Source organism: Astatotilapia calliptera, chromosome 10 (assembly GCF_964374335.1).
Source record: "Astatotilapia calliptera chromosome 10, fAstCal68.1, whole genome shotgun sequence".
Taxonomy (NCBI): Eukaryota; Metazoa; Chordata; class Actinopteri; order Cichliformes; family Cichlidae; genus Astatotilapia; species Astatotilapia calliptera.
The window spans coordinates 17,510,851-17,524,160 of NC_137431.1; the positions used below are offsets into that span (position 1 = coordinate 17,510,851).

General features: G+C 39.8%; 2 protein-coding genes across 10 annotated transcripts in view; both read right to left on the bottom strand.

Annotated features, from left to right (window-relative positions):
- The window catches only part of grik1a (glutamate receptor, ionotropic, kainate 1a), a 36,065-nt gene extending 27,399 nt beyond the window's left edge, over positions 1 to 8,666 (bottom strand). Inside the window, exon 1 of one of the 4 annotated variants that reach the window (XM_026182213.2) lies at positions 7,692 to 8,666. In XM_026182213.2, the coding sequence (XP_026037998.1) occupies positions 7,692 to 7,818 (127 nt within the window). In that variant the 5' untranslated portion in view covers positions 7,819 to 8,666. The remainder of the gene's footprint in view (positions 1 to 7,691) is intronic. The other 3 variants (XM_026182211.2, XM_026182214.2, XM_026182212.2) reach the window with 3 other exon arrangements.
- A 735-nt stretch (positions 8,667 to 9,401) lies between these two features.
- Positions 9,402 to 13,310, bottom strand: part of LOC113030261 (rho guanine nucleotide exchange factor TIAM1-like) — a 51,180-nt gene continuing 47,271 nt past the window's right edge. For all 6 annotated transcript variants that reach the window (XM_026181517.2, XM_026181518.2, XM_026181515.2 and 3 more), the window contains 3 exons: positions 12,642 to 12,729; positions 12,034 to 12,206; positions 9,402 to 11,786 (listed from right to left, as the gene is read on the bottom strand). In XM_026181517.2, coding sequence (XP_026037302.2) covers positions 11,155 to 11,786; positions 12,034 to 12,206; positions 12,642 to 12,729 — 893 coding nt within the window. In that variant the 3' untranslated portion in view covers positions 9,402 to 11,154. The remainder of the gene's footprint in view (positions 11,787 to 12,033; positions 12,207 to 12,641; positions 12,730 to 13,310) is intronic.

Consider the following 13,310-nt stretch of genomic DNA (forward strand, 5'->3'; position numbering starts at 1 on the left):
CTTGTACCTGACCATTTTCAGAGGATTCTCCCTTCTTTTCTTTTTAAGCCACTTAAGACTGACCTATGAAAGAAACCTAATCTAACCAAAGTGACGAACCAGTGTTGTGTCTGCACATTACAGACATTTTATTGTTCAAGCAACAATTTTACATTTTAACTGGTATATTTATGTTACTAGCAGCCTGTCACAAAATCTTATTAGCAACAACTTTGTTGTCATTCAAACAAACTACCAATGTAGTAAAAACGTACTTACACACAGTATAACACTGTCAGTCATGAACTGGCCTCCATCATCTTGATAGAGAATGGAAAAAGGGCAGCAAACATCCAAAAGAAGAGCTTTGGACTATACATGCATTTCATAACAAATTGCTGCACCTATTTCCCATTTTCCTAGCAAAACATAAAGAAATGAGGGATCGCTCAAGACTTTTACACCATACTGTACAAAAAATATCAAAGTTCCGAGCAGCAAAAAGGCAGAAAAGAGTCAAACAACTGAATAATACTCTGGTAAAAACATACAAATTATCAAGCTGTGCTTTATCACTTCAATTTGTACAAATCCTCAAAAAAGAAAGAGCAAAAAGAAAAAGTTTGGCTTTATGGGATGTAGCTGCGAACATTTCTGAAAGCATATTATTAATTATTATAATTATGTCATCTCAATCTCAGTGAAATGGACTTTAAAAGTAGAAAAAACTAATTTCTTCACAAGTCGTTATGTTTTTTGGATTTCAAAAACGGTGTTATTGATGCATTCACTTATAAATGCAACACAAAGGCTTTTCAAATCCAAGTGAACAATGGTATTCACTGGGTCTGCATTGGTTCAATGCCCACTCCAGGATTATAAGAAATGACTTATCTGTAAAACCACGGTTAGCATTCTGTGCATGCTTAATGAATATTAATTTGAGCACAAACACCACAGATTCCCACGCACCCGCATAAAATTCACAGTCACATTTAAACAGGTCAGCTATTGTTTGTTTCCCCCTGCTGCATAATGGGGTTAAAAAAAATAGCCAAAATCTAATAATCTGATATCAAAAATAAATAAACAAGTAACCAAATTGAATCCTCTACCCAGCAAATCATTAGTATCAGCATAGAATTTCACAATTGGTGGATCCCTAAAATAAATCATTATAAATGACACCAAATCCAATTATAATCAGAGGAAAACAGTAGCACAAACTGTGTGTCTGAGTAGCCACTGATGCTCCAAAAACTCAAGAATAAATCTGATCTTTGTGCCAGACTGCCATGCAGACCTGATCAGCGTCTTCACCAACCCACTGCGGAGAGATAAATATGTTTGTGTCGGTGCATGAAGAACTGTGAATGATCCATCTTCACTTTGCTCTCTAATTACAAACAATTATGTTTTACATCCGTCATGTGTGATTCCTTCTTGGAGAGCAGCTTGAACTCTCCTGTGGCTTATGATTGCTGCACTTACAAAAGTTATATATTTTTTTTAAGCAAGGTGTTTTTCCTTGCAAATGAATTCATGTAACTAAGAGCACTAAAAGCATTCGTTTATAATCCCAATAATGAAGAATAATTTGTCACAGGAATGTGCTTCTGCCTGGCACATAAATGGACGTGAAAGGTTTTCGGGGGACCTACAGGCTCTATAAATGCATTTGAACAGCGGTTGTGTAGATAAGGGTGACCATAAACATAAAATCTAAGTTATTTTTTAATTTATTAAGAGAAAATTAGTGCTTTTCTAAGATGGGTGTTATTCAGCAGTGTTTTAATGATCATTCTGATGCCATAAAAAACGACCAATAATATGATACCAAAAAAATCCCAGATCAGAGACAAAACCCAAGACGTTAACAATGTGTTTTAGTGAACTGCCACAAGATTCTCCTTTTTCATCAAAAAGACGTTTGATCTGATGACAATATGAGCTCATTTTCCATTTGCATAAAGATTACTGAGATATTTCAGTACTCTGGCACAATCTGGATACAAACTGTGTGCACAAATGAGGGAAGCTTAGTCTGCTGTGTTGCAGTATATCAAAGTCCCAATTTGTTTTTATGCAACACAGTTCCAAATGATGATCGATTTAACCGATTTTTCATCAGTCCTGAAGCCATCCAAATAATGTGGCTTCGGTAACACTTACAAATTAGCAGTCATTATTTTAATGATTTTATTGGTCAGTCACGATTGTTTTTGATGGGTTAGCGCTCTTTTCTTATGCAGAAATCAATTTTCTTTGAAGCCAGTATAGTCATTAAAGCTGTAACAAGCTGTCCCGGGGACTGCCACTAAAATCTAGTGTGGCTATTTTACATGTCAAAAGCCTTTTTGCCACATAAATATGAATACTGGGGGAAACAGCAACATCCATTAAGGTGTTTCACCATTTTTACTTTACTGTAAAAGAAACTATATTTTTCTTTTTTTCTTTTATTGTCTTTTTCAGAGCCTTTCATTAACTCTTGTCTTCTTCTCTACTCTTATTCATGATTATTAAAACGGCTGTTTCAGGCCTAATTTGTTTGCAGAAGTTTGTCTGGCACACACTGTAGTTGAGTCACCGGAGGGCAGTTAGACGTCAAACTGCCACTCAGTACCAGAGGTAGATGAAAGGTGGCGCTTTCTAACACTTCCAAATGATCACTGAGCTGGATGAGTAAGAGAGTTCATCTTTTTGCTCACGATGACAGAAACTACAGCCATCAGTTACTCTGAAAACAGTCATTGCCACACACTTTGGACAGGCTATGAAGCCACAGGTAAGGGCAAATACATCTGGGAGGATATAAAAGGGGCCTCAGGTGTCGCACTGTCGTTCTGGCTGAGGAAAAATATAGGAAACATTTTGTTCTCAAGAGCAAATCAAGGGAGCTGTGTGACGGGCAAACAAGGCAAACGTGCAATTGGGGAAGTAAAAACTGAGGAGAGAAAGAGAAAATAGGGAGACACGGAGAGAAACAACACCAAGAAATTACTGCAAGGGCACCGAAAGGGCAAGGAGTGAAGTCATGGTGTACTGTGTCAACCGAGCGAGTTTTTTAAAAACATTTTCAATACAAGTGCAAAAACTCTGAGAGGTCAAATGATGTCATGATGTCTGATATTGCTTAGTAACAGAGAGAAATCTCGAAAATCAAAGCCAAGACACTCAACATCCTCTATATTTGACAAATTTAAAATACATAAACGTCTAAGAAGGAGACTTTAGATAAATTATTAGTTGACGTTTGCCATATCTTGGCCCTGGTTTTGAGATATGAAAGCCATATGTTTATAGCTGAAATCATGCCCGACAGAGTCTCTCTGCCAGCATGCTGGACATGTACAGATGCCACTTTATTACTCGCAATCCTGAGTTTTATGAGACTGGAGGATCAATACATACAAATAAATAAGGTCAGTCAGGTAGTTTCATGACTGCAGCTTCTTCTTATGTCTCAAGGACAAAAATACTGGCTACCTACTTGATAACTGTGTTTCTGACAGAGCTCATTTAGCCATAGTCTATCTATCTATCTATCTATCTATCTATCTATCTATCTATCTATCTATCTATCTATCTATCTATCTATCTATCTATCTATCTATCTATCTATCTATAGTATTTATATAACACTTCAAGGCACCAAAGAGAAAACTTTAACCAAGAGCCCCACCCTACGCTGACCCCCTATGAGCAAGCACTTGGGGAAACAGTGGGAAGAAAAAACCCTTTTAACATGAACAAAAACCTCTCGCAAGACCAGTGCCTCTTTTCCCCTTACTCCTCAACCAGCTGCGGCAAAAGGAAAAAAAGGGAAAGATGCAAATTATGGAAGAGAGAAGAAAAAATTTAATGACAGGAGTGAAATGAGAGGCGTAGGCAACTAATGCATATTGCATCGTGGGGTGTGCTCCAGCAACCTAAGGCTATGGTAGCATAATAAGGATGCTTCAGGGTCACTTGATCCAGACATATAAGAATTATCAACAAATAAAGTTTTAAAAGTTTTGAGCGTGTTTGTCTGTACTCCACATGGTAGCTGCTTCCAGAGGAGAAGAGTCTGACAGCTGAAAGCTCTGGCTTCCTTCCTACTTTTGGAAATCCAGTAATCAGTAAGCTTGGCGTCAGTGAGCAAAGTTCTCTGTTGGGATGATATAATACTATGAGGTCTTTATGTTGGAGTCACATTATTTAAAACTTTGTTTGTGAGAAGCTTTTGAATGCACTTCTAGATTTAACAATGAAGCCAATGAAGAGAAGCCAATAACGTGCCAAAATGAAGTAATTTGCCCGAGAAGACATTCATTCATTTTCCTAATAGCTTTTCTTAAGTGTTGGAATAAAATCAGGTAATCTATAATATTAATCAGGTCCTCTGTTTATAAATGTAGGTTACAGCTCCTGCTCAGCTTTAGCAAATCGATTTAATAGATGGCAACACCTGGAGCCAAACGTTGCAGTTCTTTGATTTCTCCTTCTTCTTCTCACTCTCTCTCTCTCTCTCTCTCTCTCTCTCACACACACACACACACACACACACACACACACACACACACACACACACACACACACACACACACACACACACACACAAAGACATTGATATTATCTGTATGTAAATGTTTTGGAGTTGTGAATTATTTCTGGGCTTGTGTTGTTTAAGAAGTCTGAACCACCAAAACTAAACACATCGGTCCTGAATTATCATGAATTTTAATGTGTAACCAAGGGCTACACTCCTGATGATAAAACCATGTGCATGTGCAGCTGGACTTCACAACAAACAGGAACCAATGCTGTGCATGCAAAACAAAATTTAAATGTGTGGGCATGAAGATTATTAAAAGATAATAATAATTGGAGCTGACAGGTTGGAATCCACTTGGCTAATGTAAGCTCTGTTTTAGAAATCAACCATTTAGCAACCTGTTATAACACCCAGGTCCCACCCCCAACACTCAGAAATGTCTCATATTTATTTTTTCTTCACTTCTTAAACATGCAACCTCTGCTTTGTAGACTGATGTATAGTTTTGCTGAGCTTGACACAAGAGACAATATTGTCCAATTAATCTGCAGAAGAACCAAAGTGCCTCTTTACCAAATGTGGGTTCACTGTACAACTTAAATACATAGTAGATCCAATATACAATTTACAAATGTAATGTGGAAACTTGAAACATCAGGCCACATACAAGACTGGGCTTTTCAGTAGAGACAGTGTGGCTGTTAAAGCAGAACAAAAATGGAATATTTATCAGTTCTTTACAGAATCCTTAATCCTTGTCTTAACAGACAACTTAGCAAAGAGCTTATTTTAAATAGTGTCTTTAGGGACTTTGTTTCTAGCAGTCTGTTGCAAAAACATATTTGTTTCCAAATTCTTCTGTTGAGTTTACAAAAATACCAAAGATAACACAGTTTGACAGGGATAAAATCGTATTTTTCACCGAAAATATGATTCCCTAAGCATTATTACACAAAAACTTGGCAAATCTCTTGGTAGTATCACTAAAAATAATAGGAAACTGAAAAAGTGAGAACAGGAACAGACACTGCAGGGCTAAAATCTATCTATAGTAGATGAACAGTATCTAAAGGTCATGTCCTTAAGAAATAGGAGAAATACTGAGATAAGACATCAGAATCAGAATCCTGTTTATTGGCCAAGTATATGTGCAGACACATACAGGGAATTTGGTTCCGGTAGATGGTGGCTCTCAAGCACAGCAATGTAAATCACACACACACACACACACACACACACACACACACACACACACACACACACACACACACACACACACACACACACACACACGTGTCTATATATACACATTACACATACATACACAAAGCTGTGTAAACCAACTATAGATAATGAATCTAAACTTATATACATAAACTACAGAAATGAATGAGGTGGAATGAATACTACAAAATGTACATAAGGTGCAGCTGCAGTCTGGCAGTGGGAGCAGTGTGACAGGTCAACTGTTAAGAAGGGAGATGGCGAGGGGAAAGAAACTGTTCCTGTGTCGGGTGGTCCTGGTCTGCAGGCTTCTGTACCATCTGCCAGAGGGCAGCAGATCAAAAAGTCTGTGTCCAGGGTGTGAGGGGTCTGTGATGATTTTCCCTGCCCGTTTCCTGGTTCTTGAGAGATGCATCTGACCCTTCAACTGATCAACAAAACTTCATCAGAAATGATCTCAGTGGAAGGGTGGCTGTCAAGAAGTCTCTCTTAAAGAAGGAAAACAGTCCATAGAAAGTGTGGAGGCACTGTCTGGTTTGGTGCTGCATTTCATCCAGTGGTGTTGGAGATTTTGTCAAAATTGATGGAATTATGAACACAGGAAAGTACCATCACATGGAGGAAGCCAATGATTTTTTTTTCCAGTATGATGATGATCCTAAACACACTGCCAATGCAGTAAAAAAAAAAAACATATCTGGGTAAAAAATACTTCTCAAGAAGCCCAAAGAACTATTTCTCAAGACTACTAACAGAAATTACAAAAGAATTTCAAGCATAAAGGTTTTCACACCAAAAATTAGACTTTCAAGCTCATTATAATAGCACAGACTTCTCAAGTACTGTGTTTTCAGGCATATTTGCAGATAATTCAATTAATCACTGCATCTAGTTTCCATTTTCCCAGCAAATTATGACTAAATGAAGGGTGGCTGAACATCATGGAACTTTAACATTTATTCTTTAGATGCATAAAATATAAAATAAAATAACTCCTTTAGCCTATTGCTAAACCCAAAGATTCAAATGGGTGGCAGTGACAGCAATCCTAAATGTATTCAGTCAATTAGATCCACATATTCGAGTCTGGCCTGACTCAAAGCCTGAAAGTGATATGCTTGGATAATGAACACAGCCCTCAGTGCTCACCAAGCTCCTCCTGTCTAATCAAATCTAGGTGTAGCCTTCTGACTCCTCACCTCTACTAAGCTGATGACAGCAGGATTGAGAATAACTGGCGGGCATATTTTGAATGAAAATGTCTCCAACAAGAGTGTGTGAAGCCATGACAACATCCAGAGAAGAATCAATAATCTATTACTTTTACGTGTTTGTGTGAAACCTCGTGCAAACCCACTGTTGGTGAAACAACTGTTCACGAGCTTGTTTCTGTCAGAACTGCAGCATTTGTAATTAAAAACACATTGATCCGCAGCATTTCAAGACTTTCTATATAATTACATTTACCAGCAAGTTGGTGTCTAGTGAAGATGATGAATTAAACAGAGGTGTGAGTTTAAATTAATTTTATTTTAGTCAGAGGGGATATTTATCTTGTATTGATTTCTATGTAAACTATCTTTCTCACATTGCTGTTTATATAGTAATGAAAATGCAAAACACTGAATCTGTGGCAAATCGATCTCCTTAAATACGCGAGTAAAGTTGTCAAAGTATTTTTTTTAAGCTGTACGGTAATCGTTTCCTTTGTATTGACCCTCAGTGAAGCTTAATCCCAATCATTAATGATAATAGCACAATCACTTTCGATGTGTATAAAGGCTGAAAATTCGGATGCAAAACGGTCATCGCAGACCCAGAGTGTTCTTAAATCTCAAAGGGAAAATGAAACAGGTCACACAAACGCTAGACTTTCGTTCTGACTTTTCAGTCAATTTACAAACGCAGGGAAACGACATCAGCACCGTGCGTAAACTGTTGCGCTTACCGATTCTGAGGACTTGCGTGGAGCTCAGAAAGAGCTGAGCCGCGAAAAGAAAATAGCCAAAAAGTCTCTTTCTTTCTTCCATTATTCTCCCTCTCGTTCTCGAAGTCACGGCAAATGTCGAGACCATGACAGACAGAAGCAGCTTCTAAACGAGCCCGGGCACACCTGACGCGCCATGCCAGCGCGCAACCCAAGTTTTATTCCCAATTTGATGATCCCACTCTGCATCACTCCATCGCGCAGAAGAAACCAAAGACGACGACAACAATTTCCACGTGTCCAACTTTCGCATGCAAAGTCAAATCAAGTCACGTCTTCTTAACATAGCTGGCTGCGGTGGGCTACAGCAAACGCGTCCACGAGAGTCCGTGCGCCTCCGAGGATGCAGATGCCAGAGGGGAGTGAGGGCGCACGAGTCGGGCCAAGCGAGCTTAAATTCAATTAGCTTCCGGTGAGCATTTTCAGAATAGAACTCAAACCTGCCTCGTCGTGGAGGTTTTGCAAAAATACGTAGTAGGCAATGGATGGAGTTTCTTTCTTTCTTTCTTTCTTTCTTTCTTTTTGCTTGTTTTAAAAATCTGCATTGACCCAAAGTGTGTAGACGATAGTTATGAACGTTCGAATAAAGATTTTGACATTTATTACCGTATTTCAATCAACTATTTGGAATCACACTGAATCATGTTTTTTTTTCCTAATGGTAATCAGAAATAATTTTGTCAAACTTTCAAAGCTTTTACTCTGAAGGTACTCGCGGTCTGATTCAGCTCGTTTTTGCTAGTTTGGCTGCAGTCGCTTTGGATTAAGGAGCATGGCAGATGGATTGGCAGCGGTTCTCCCCACCGGTCCTGATGAGAGGAGAATAATCTTCAGGTTACAGGGCAGAGGCCAGATTATCTCTCACTTCAGGCAAAAACGAGGTTTGTATCTGATTGGATCACTGGATGCCTTCCCATTCAGTCCCATGACTCTCACAAGGCAGCAAAAATAACGAATTGTTGTGTAATGCGCTTTAACATCCCTGAAAGAGAATTGGCTCAATCATAATGACTTCCGGTGGAGAATCATTTTTATTACCTTGTGGAGGAAACTCATCTGTCCACTACTTGACTGAAAGCTCCATGGGGTTTGCCAACTCTGCGCTACTGCTTAATATTGTGACATTTAAAAACGGGCAAAGACACCAACAACCTGGCATCTCACAATCTTGCAAGTCTCAAGCAAAAACCCATCACATCAGAAATGACATTTGTTTATCAGGATGTTTGCGAGCTCTTTAAAATCTGGGAGCCAAGTGATCTAAGACAACCAGCTAGCTCAACCTGGAGCCCTGACAAACAGCCTATAGACAAACTTAATTAACTCGGAAAATGACCAGCCTGTGTCTCCAGAAATAGGCCTCGGGCAATGGTCCTGGACAAAAAATAAAGGGGGGGAGGGGCACCTCGTCTGATATGAATACCGAGCAGAGTCGTCTCCTTGTAAAGTTTTTTTCTGTGCCACACATGTAGAATACCTGACACTCCAGCAGAAGCAAGGGTAAATGTATCCTTGTATCCACAACAAGGATACATTTTAAACAGAATTGGTGTGTACAGCTTCTTTGTGGGGAAAATTAATTACGACAGATAATGCGACAATAAATTGTGGTTGTTGGCTGCAGAAAATGAGTTCCTTTGAAAATGAAGAAATGGAACATTCACACCAAACTACATTTAGAAAAAGATTTATTTTTACATTTAAAAAAAATCAAAAATGCTCCACAGTTTTAAACGTACAAAAGGGATGGGGTCGGGGGTCAAAGGGAATCATTTGCTTCCAAGGACAAGTGATTGTACCTCAGTCTCAAGACCGTACTGACCATTCTGAGCCAGCTGGCTAAAATCTAAGAAACCAGCTTCATCATTAAAAAGACAGAATTAAGAAGAGAGTATATCATTTCCATCCATGTTCCCTTCATTCTGAAACGTAGCTGCTTACACATCCCCCCGACACACACACACAAACAGTTGGGTATTAAGTGCTTGTTCAATACATCCATTAAGGTGCGCATGACTATGTTGAGCACAGCAATCAGCAGGTTGTTATTGTTGTGACGACAAAGTGAAACAGCACAGCCTGGTGGACAGGAGTAGTAACGCAGAAGTGGAAATATATATAGAAAATGCCACACGACAAAAGCCAACGCAACAGATGAAAGCTGAGGATGACGTCTGAATCCATTAGAGCAGTTGTGGGCAAATAATTTTCCTCAAGGGGCCACATGAGAAGCTGGAACTATTGATTAATACTGAGCAGAATGGATTTGATCAGTATTCAATTTGTGACCCCTGACGGGAGGTGAATCGCCCAGTCCTGTATTTGAGTGAAGCTGGTCAACTGCATGACTGCCCCCCCCCCCTTTAAATTATAGTACAGTCACTAACACGGTCCTTTCAAACACAAGAGACAATTCAAGTAAACAGGACTATAGAAATTACTCTGGTATTTATCACAGACATGACGACGACATGGCCTCAGTGGCAAAAAAAAGAAGAGTCCAGAATAATAATGGACTTGATGAAATCAATTAGTTACCAAAATAAAAAGACATTTTATTTGAGAAACACAATTAAAGACTCATCATTCACACAAAGGGAAAAATAGAAGCTTGTTTCTGGCAGCAAACACACAAAAGGTAGTTTGTAACACTGGGCATCTGTATGCGATGTAAACATTGAAAAATTACAGTATTTTTTTGAAGGCAGTAATTAAATAAAGAACAAGGTAAGGATATGAGAGGGGACAGTGATATTTTTATACAGCTATACAAGTCAACAGCACTCTATTGTTCTCCTGATTATACACTGTTGTGTAGCTGATATTAAGTTAAATTTTTTTTTTTTTTTACAAAGCACAATAAAGCTAGTTAGATGTCACCGTCCTTTATGCAGCAGTCGTTAAGCCAAAAGCCCCTGAAGAAAAAAAACGGAAAAAAAAGTAACACACAGCCCTTGAGTGTTCGAATACAAACGTCAGAAAAATATAAACACCCACATTCCTGTGTTGAAAAATAGACTTTTTGGCCTGAAGGTCACAGTTCAGTGGTGATGTCTCCTCTGTAAAATGTGTGCGTGGTGCAGTAGCTGCCTTTACTTTCTGTGTCTGTGCACACATGCACTTACTGTTTGTTTATCCACATGAAGACACGCTTGCTCATTGACTCGCGTGCACATCCAGTGCTGTGTTCCTCATATGTTTACCTGCACTTCCTTGTTACTTTCCCCCCCCCCCCCTCTGGGTGCTTCAGTACTTCAGGATTGTCAGAACACGGGAGGATGTGGGTGAGGTGGAAGGAGAGGGTTGTGCAGAGATACAGGCAGGATTTGTTGAGGTTCCCCAAATTCTACACTTTTAAAGCTTTTATCTGTCCTCACACCTTTTCTTTGACTCCTACATTATCCTACATAATCTTCATCATCTATCAGAAGACGTCACTGTTGGCAAAGTCGTCCCGCCGCACCCAGATGACATCGTGGTCCTGGTTTGTGGCCCCCTCCACAGCACACTGCTTCAAGGAAGCGACCTTTAAAGTTGAGGTTGCACTGCTCGGGAGAGAAGCACCGCAGGAAGTAATGGAGTCTACCAAGCTGGAGTCATCCCCATGCTTTGTTCGATCAGCGTCCTCCTCCTGCGTGATCTCACACTCTGCTCCTCCATTCAGGCTGATGTCTTTGCCCTGTAGGTTCAGTCCTTTCATCTGCTCCTCCAGGTTGTCCAGTTTCGTCGACATGGCTCGGACAGACGTGCAGTACTCGTCGTCGTCGCTCAAAATGTCCGTCTCCTTCACCTGCCCGACATCGGTGCCCTCACACTGATTTTCATAGCAGCCCAGGTTGAACTGCTCTTCCACCCAGCGGTCCGTGTCCTCTCCCTGAGGTTTGCAAGGCTGAAGTTGATCAGACAAGTCGGATTTGGAGCAAGGGCGGGAAGAACGAGACGAGGGGTCTTCATGAGTGCTGTTGTTGTTGTCTCCGTGGAAAACCAAGTCGGTATCGATGGTGATGCGGTTCCTCACCAACCGCCTGCGAGCTAGCGTTCGAGATGGAGCTGAGGCTAAACAGAGAAAGACAGGAAGGCGTCACCAGTCAAGGTCATTACTCTCAACCCAAACTAAACTGAGAAGATTTTAGTTAACTGAAATAAACATCAAATTAGACTTTTCCTGTCTTTCCTAATTAATGCCAAAATATGATGCATTTATAATAAAAAGTAATATACAGAACTATAATCAATCTGTTACTGCCTAAGCATGTTTGTCTGCATTGCTATTGAAACAGAACATATATTCAAACTCTGTCACCTGCTCTGTTCATGGTGGGCCGCACCCCTTTAAGGGCAGAAAGACGCTTGCCCCCAAATGGGACATACTGCTGGCTGGGGGGAAGACACTCTGTCTTAAGCAGCTGCCGTCGTTGCTTCTCCCTAAGGATGGAGTGAACTGCTTTCAGGAAGTCCTTCTTACTCTCTGGAGAACTGCAGATCAGACAAGAAAACATGAAAGACCATGAAAATATTGTAAGAGAGAGGTAGCTTCAGTTTGATGGGGTTCTAACTCCCCCCCACAAATCTTCATTTTTGTAACTGCTGGGGGTCTGCTAACTGTTTCATGCTCTTATTTTAAAACCAGAGCGCCTAAACTTTGGAACGCTCTTCCTCAGCCTATCAGGTCAGCTGAATCAGTGCCTAGTTTTGAAAGACTACTAAAAATAATTTCTATAGGTTCTCTTTTCTTCAATCTTTTGCCAATTATCTGTGGCCTTTTGTGTGTATGCAGGAAAAAATGACCATGACTTTGTGAAACATGTATAAATATGTACATTTAATTTAAAAAAATGTTTTTTTAAAGTGCTATACAAATAACCTTATTATTCGTGTTCATACGTTTTGAATCTGTATGTGCAGTTTTACCTGAAGCACAACTGGAAGCTTCTCTCTGGTCTTCCTTCAGATTCAGACCTCGTGTGGACAATTTCACAGTCCGCCGTGGCCTCTGAGTCTGAGAAAGGCCCAGAAGAGAAAAGATGTGAAATACATTTCGTTAGCTTCATAGCATAAGTGCCTAAGTCATTGACTTAGTCAAATGACTTAGGCAATTATGCTATGAAGCTAACGATTTGCAGAAGTATTCAGTTAATTTCCATCATCAATTTCTTTTCCCTTAACAACAGGCCATTAGGCAGATAAACAGCCTTGTTTGGGCTGAATCGCCGGAGGGTGATTTAAAGTTCACTTAGGACACAGAGAAGATGTGAGAAAGAAGGCATGCAGATCTACTAATGAGTATTTATCTGTTGTGTCTACAAAAGGTTATTTATTTTCTGCAGGAGAGGAAAGCAGCATCACTGACAGGCCTCCAAAGCATCTTAAGCGTCTGTCACAAAATGCTGATTTATAACCGCGGTTATTTTGGGGAACAGGGTAACATGCAAATGATCTTTTCAATGATCTTGGCATAAAAACTAAAAAAAGAGCAAGTTTGCCTTGGATAGTCTGGTAATGGCTTTAGGCACTTTAAGGTTAGGCTAATTAATGCATTAAACAAGTCATAGCCTCTAACACATAGAAAATCCAAAATCC